The 7,159-nt window shown below is 35.2% G+C and overlaps 1 protein-coding gene across 1 annotated transcript; it reads left to right on the top strand.

Annotated features, from left to right (window-relative positions):
- The first annotated feature begins 5,990 nt into the window (after window positions 1-5,990).
- LOC144998180 (protein SEED AND ROOT HAIR PROTECTIVE PROTEIN-like) lies at window positions 5,991-6,918 on the top strand. Its single transcript, XM_078958000.1, has 2 exons — window positions 5,991-6,256; window positions 6,419-6,918. The coding sequence occupies exons 1-2, from the start codon at window positions 6,061-6,063 to the stop codon at window positions 6,775-6,777; spliced, it is 555 nt and encodes a 184-aa protein (XP_078814126.1). The 5' UTR covers window positions 5,991-6,060; the 3' UTR covers window positions 6,778-6,918.
- The last annotated feature ends 241 nt before the right edge of the window (window positions 6,919-7,159 follow it).

The following is a 7,159-nucleotide window of genomic DNA, read 5'->3' on the forward strand; positions in this document are numbered from 1 at the left end:
CCAAAAGATTCGCTAGGTACCTGTCTAATCTTGACCTGAGAATACAAGCAGTTTGAAAATCAGCATACAGCTGGTGAGTTCATAAGATGTTTGCTTTGTGAAAATGTACGAGTTTCCTTTAGTTTACCGAAAAGTTATTATCCAAGAAAATCCTATATTTTCTTAAAAGAGAAGGTTGATCGATTGTTAGGTTACGCGGTTCTGGTTGTTTATCTATGATCCCAGGAAAGTCCCATACTTTCCTTATTGTATAATACCAATTGTAAAAAGATGTAATGTTATTCAGTTTGATACTATTTCTAGTTATATAAGTGTTACCCAGGAAAGCCCCATGCTTTCCTGCATGTTGGTTTCTAATGTGAATGATGTTAAAGATGTAAAAGATGTAACTTGATTAGGTAATGTTTTGTTTTCCCCAGGAAAGTCCCGTACTTTCCTAAAAGTAATTTTTAGTTATTGAACTTCGACATACTAATTTATTTCCTTTCGTACCTATTGTATTAACTAGGTATTCTGATAATCTAATGGTATTATCTTGGAGTATACTTAGATACATATCTTCATATTTGTGTTCTTATTCTTATACATATTCTTGTACTTATTTGTGTTCATATTAGTATTCGTTTTTGTATTCGTTTCCCTATTCCTACTCCTATTACTATTCATATTCGTATTCGTATTCACAGTCGTATTCGTATTCGCAGTCGTATTCGTTTCCCTATTCCTACTCCTATTACTATTCGCAGTCGTATTCGTATTCGCAGTCGTATTCGTTTCCTTATTCCTACTCCTATTACTATTCGTAGTCGTATTCGTATTCGTATTCGCAGTCGTATTCGTATTCGTTCTGTTCCTAATTATAGTTTCGTTATCCATTCGGTTCCTAGTTATAGATGTGTTATTCGTTCTGTTTCTAGTTGTAGTTTTGTTATTCGTTCTATTCCAAATTATAGTTTCGTAATCGTCCTACTCCTAGTTATAGCTTCGTATTCGTTCTATTCCTAGTTATAGCTTCGTATGTGTTTTCGTTTTTGTAATTAGTTAAAATTGGAAATTAGTATAAGTTATTCATAGATTATGAAACATAGTTTAGATTAGAGCATTTTATCGAGAAATCTATAATTAGTTTGAAAGCTAAATTCGTAATTCGAACTATTTGATAAACACAGTTATTGATATTAGAACATACAGAATGAAAATGATTAAACTGAAAACAATAAGTTTGAGTACAAGATTTCCTTGTACTTTTGCTTGTATTCCCCCCTGAAAACAGTGAAAACAGATGAAAAAGGGTAGGGGTATGAACTCACCGGACGAGAAATGTGGCGAATTCGGATGCTAAGTGTTGGTCCGGGGCTTGTAAACACACGAGGTTCCTAATTATAATGTAAAGATACACATTTGTATCTAATTAGGATCTAGATTGATTATTTCGTAGGGACAATTGTTTCTAGTCGCGAAAACACTCCGATACAAGTGTTTGGAGGGACCCGGGTGGCGTTTAAGGATGGGAATTGAAGCGAGGGACTTGGGACTTGAATTTACTCCCCATGAATAAACTTATACAAGAGTTTTTGGTCCAAAACACCCATTCCCCATGAGTTTACGGCTGTAAACTCATGGTGGGGTGGTTTATGGTGTAATTTGGGTCACAAATGGATATGGACACTTGGAAATGCTTGGAATAATTTTATCTAAGGCTTGGATTGAATTAAAAACACCATTTGCAACACTTAAGGGAGTTTACGGCCTAGGCATGGGATATTTGGCCGTAAACTCTCATATCCCCTTGATTTAGTGTTTTTAAGGTCTTAAAATTAATCACATGTGATTCTAAAAATTCCCACAAGCCTAGAAATGAGTTTGGGGCACCAATTGACACTCTTTTATGAGTTTACAGCCATGAGACATGTTCTATGGCCGTAAACTCTCAAATGTGGGGTTTTGATGTGTTTAAGGTGCTTAAACTATTTTTGGTTGGTCCTATGATTTATTCCAAGGCTTTTAGTGGTGTTGGATGGCTTTCTGACACCTTGAAATTGAATTTATACCCATTTTTAAGGAGTTTACGGCCCAAGCATATTCCTTGGCCGTAAACTCACACAAACCCCTCAAAAATTATGTTTCAAGTGTCCAAATGATAATACTAATATTCTATAATTCATATCTAAGCCTTGTTTGTGGTTTGGAAGGGTTTAAGGTCAAGAAAACCCTATTTATATGAGTTTACGGCCCAAGCACATGCCTTGGCCGTAAGCTCCTTCAAACCTCACAAAATCCATGTTTTAAATGTTTAGAGTCCATATCTTGAAGTCATTTAGCCATATCTAGGTCCCAAAATTGTGTAGGAGGGGTTTAAGGGCTCAAAACCCTTCAATATTGGTGTTTATGGCCTAGGCACCTTCCTGGGCTGTAAACTCATATGTCATGTCTAATTCCATGATTAAATCTCGAATTTAGAAGTCAAATAAGCTATACAATGAGGTTAGGAAGTTACCTTAAGGATTTGAGACCTTAAAATTGAGTTTTGGACCCTAAATCTTGGATTTTAGGAGAGAGGTTAGAGAGAGAGTAGAGAGAGGAAGAAAAAGCTTCAAATGAGTGATTAGAACACTTTAAATAGTGTCTAAGTTTTTGACGTGGTGGAATTCTACCCGATACCGGCATGAAACGAGGCTTTTGGTCGCACCCGATTAAGTTACCGTCACCCGGCGGGAATGTTTCTAACTTTTTGAAATAAACACTTTTGGGTTAATTTCATGAGTTCCAAAGGGATTTGGACACTCATTAAATTATAATAAACATATAAGTTTTAATTAGTTTAACCCAAAACGAGAACGAGACAAATTGGCTAACGGTGAAATTTCACGGGTAGAACAAGTTTTCGACGATAGAAAACTTCGGGTTGTTACAATATTAAGCATAATTTGATCAGTGTGGCCCAATTCATTGATGCAGATTGGAGAGTTGAATTCCTGTAAGAAGCACAACTATGTTATGATAGAAGACGGAAAAGAATGTCTTTTCAAATCAAATCGCATCAAGAATATATATCATTTAGACGTCAACATGATCATCAGAAAGCTTCAACTATTTTTTTCTATCAAAAGTCATACCTGACATAAGTTGGATATTGCATCGAAGGCTTTATAATATCTACTTTCGATACATGAATGATCTAGTTTCTTGTGAAATGGTTTGAGGTATGCACTCCTTAAATTTGAGAACGATCATCTATGTGCTGCGTGTCAATATTGGAATAAATCAAAGAAAGGACATCCTGTTCTAATTGAAAAATCCATTTTGGAACCTCTTGAACTTCTTCATATCAATCTTTGTGGACCATCTATCGTAGAAAGCTTACATCAAAAAAGTTCATTCTTATGATTGCTAATGACGACACAAGGTTCACCTGGGTTTTCTTCCTTAGGCTAAAATAAAAATAATAAAAAATCAGAAACTGTCTCGGAACTCATAAATTTCATCAAAGGTATTGAAGTTCTAATTAAACTACCAATTTATAGAATTTGCAGTGACAATGGATCCGAGTTGATAAATGCCACATTTAAAAAATTCTTGCCAACAAAGGTATTAAACGAAGTTTTTCTAAACCCTACACTCCTTAACAAAATGGCGTTGTTGAAAAAAGAAACTAAACTCTAGTTGAAGTCGCTTGGTTGATTCTAAACTTTGAAAAAATTGTGTTTATCTTTGGGCGGAAGCTGCCTCCACAACTTGCTTCACTCAAAATCAAAGCGTCATCATCCGTCGTCTCAACATGACAACATATGAAGTAATGAATGATCGGAAGCCAAGTATCGAATTTTTGCACATTTTTGGATGTCGATGCTTTATAAAAAACAACTATGATCAACTCACTACGTTTTAACCTAAATCCAACGAAATCATCTTTTTAGGATACTCAAACAAATCTAAAGCTTACAGAGTTCTGATTCGTAGAACTCGTGTAATTCAAGAAAGCTTTGATATCACTTTTGATGATAGTTTTCTTCGGAACTCAGTCCCTACTCATGTTACAACACACATCATGGAATTTGATGCTCCACCTCTTGGAGTTCCGAATCCTCAAATTATATATGAAGTTGATTTCGAAAGCCTGTTTGGACCAATAGAAATTGTTGTTGATTCGGAATCTCGATCAGGACTGTCTTCATCTGCCACTCTAGTTTCTCAAAATGTTTTTGGTCTGACCCCAACCTTTCCTCCATTTGATTCTGATGCGTTTGAACCTTCTTAGGTTGAGACGGAGAATAGCAATCCAACCCTTGAATAAAATGTAGATGGATTTCAAGATGCAACAGATCAATTCGCTAAAATCAGTAATTCCAAACAACAATGAAGATAGTGTCAACTTCTTTGAGGTTCCGAACTCTGATAATGCTGACATTTTCAGTTCAGAAGTTCAAGGTGAGCATCAACCTCAAATTCAAATTGTTTAGAGTGAGTAATACAACCCTATTGTAGATATCCAATTATCTGCCATACAAGAACTTCTCAAATTACATATATATATGTACAAAGGATCATCCTCTGAATCAAGTAATTGGAAATCTCAGCGTTGGAGATCAAATTCACTCTGCTACTAACATTCAAAATGAGTGCCACTTCTCGGAATTCATATCATTTGTTAAACCTAAATCCATCAATGAAGTCTTAGAACAGGTTGATTGGATTACGGCCATGCTAGAAGATCTAGCGGAGTTTGACAGAAATCAAGTGTGGACTCTTGTCCCTCCTCCTCAGAATCACCTTATTGTTGGTACGAGATAGGTCTTCCAGAAAAACTCGATGACACTGGAGTTATAATCCGAAACAAACCAATATTAGTAGCTAAAGGATATACTCATGTCGAAGGATTTGACTACAACAAGTCATTTGATCATGTTGCCCGTCTTGAAGCTTTCCAAATCTTTCTCACTTATGTTGCTCACAAAGGCTTTAAGGTTTAACAAATGGACGTCAAGAGTGCCTTTCTCAATAGTGAAATTGATAGTGAAGTATATCTTCACTAGCCTCCTAGGTTTCTGAATCTTTCATATCTGAAATACTGCTACAAACTCCAAAAAGTTCTTTATGGCCTCAAACAAACCCCTCGCGCCTAGTACGAGACTCTCACTGATTTTAAGAAGCATTCTGATTTTGAAAGACGAATTCTCGATCCCACATTATTCCAAAGAATAAACGGGAAAAATCTCATGTTAGTACAAATTCTATGTCAACGATATCATTTTTAGATCAACTGCTCCGAAAATGGTTGCTGGCTTTGCTATAATAATGGTGAATCCCACTAAACTTTTAAAAATATCAAGGTGAATCCCACTAAACTGGTTGACAACGTGATCTCACTCTCTTATACATGGTGCATACATAGAGGCAATGATGTTTGTGAGAATTGGGCTGAATAGTGTGTATCCCCTTTTTCTTTTCTAGTTTCTTAATTCTCTTTTTGTATCTGTACTTAGTAATTTCTTTTCTGTCCCTTTGTAGCTCCTTGCTATATGGGCGTTGTCCTTTTATTTTAATGATATATACTGTTGTTGAGCTCTGTTTATGTGAGCTTCATATACATACCAATTACCTTCCCACCAACCTTTTGGTGTGATCACTACAATGATTCTCCATACTTAGCGGTCAATCCAGTCATTGATAACGACATATTGATATTGGAGTTGAACAAATGCTCATTTAATCATAGTTTATAATAATTCTCACTTTTTAACATTTGAGTTTGATTAAATTCATCTAAGAAACAATAACGGTGAAATCGAATGAATTGTTGTCTCTCAAAGAATATAGTAAAATTTAATAATTGCTGTCCCTAGAAAATATAATTTAATACTAAATTGCAAAAAGAAACACGTAGTTCTTTTATCAGCCGTCGTGCTCCCATGTAATCAATCATCCACCATATTCTTCCATTTTTAAGATATACAAATATAAGAAAATAATTCCAACACTTCGCACTGTAAAACGTCCAAACCAAATCACCAAAAATATAGCGATCCAAATCCTATTCAAAGATATACGACAACCACGACCATGGACATATTCTCCAACGTTGTCTTTCTATTCTGCATGGTGCTATCAATCGTCTTCGCCTCTGCTGATGCTGCTTATGGAGTTGCTAAGCTGCCGGAGGTTCCTCACAAGATGAAAGAGATGGAAATTCCAAAACCCATTGCAGTTCAAGGCCTAATATACTGTAAATCCGGCTCTAAATTCATTCCACTTAAGGGTATGTATCTCACAAGCTCATACATTTACATGCATCGTGCTAACTTAATGATAATAAACTTCATATGTTATATATTTTACATATTACAATTCAAAAAGACACGAACTGTGTTACAAATTTAACACTAATTTATGGATGGATTGCCTATTTTAATGCACACAGGAGCCACGGCAAGAATAACCTGTTTGGCAAGTAACCAAAAGGGATATGAATCAGCACCATTCTCCGTCTCAAGTTGCCCAGCTGATGATAAGGGCTACTTTTTAGCCAAACTGTCCACTCCTTCAACGAACTTCTTAAAGAATGCTCAGTGGGAGCTCAAAGAGTGCAAGGCCTTCCTGGAGAGCTCGCCATTGAAGGACTGCAAGGTTCCTTTGGATATTAATGGAGGGGTTAAGGGTGCTCATATTATTTCTTCTTCGTCTCATCGTCTCCTTAAAAATGCAAATCTCTATTCGCTCAAACCCTTTTTCTACACCAGTGATAAACCTCAGACAGTCTCCGATAACAAGAAATATTAAAAAGAGTGTTAATAGATTTACTCTTTCAATATTTGATGAATCATTTTTTCCAATTTTAAATGTACTTTAATTTGTTCTTATATTTCTTTTCATTTTGTTGTGATCGATTGTCTCAATTTAAATACAAATTCTTATTGTTCAGATTATAGCAAGAAATAAACAATGATAATCAAGATGCCGTTCTAATTTTGATGATATTGCTTGTCGTATACAAAATGAAAACATAAACATTTAATATTTAATATTTTAATAATTATAAACATTGTTCCTCTAATAGTAATATATAGATGAAGACTACAAGTTGATGCATATACACTAATTAACCACACAAATCATGCAATTGATGCAACTAAATAATTCAGAACGTAGATGTGGGCTCAAA

This window comes from Lactuca saligna, chromosome 5, assembly GCF_052625555.1.
Source record: "Lactuca saligna cultivar CGN05327 chromosome 5, ASM5262555v1, whole genome shotgun sequence".
In the NCBI taxonomy this organism is placed as follows: Eukaryota; Viridiplantae; Streptophyta; class Magnoliopsida; order Asterales; family Asteraceae; genus Lactuca; species Lactuca saligna.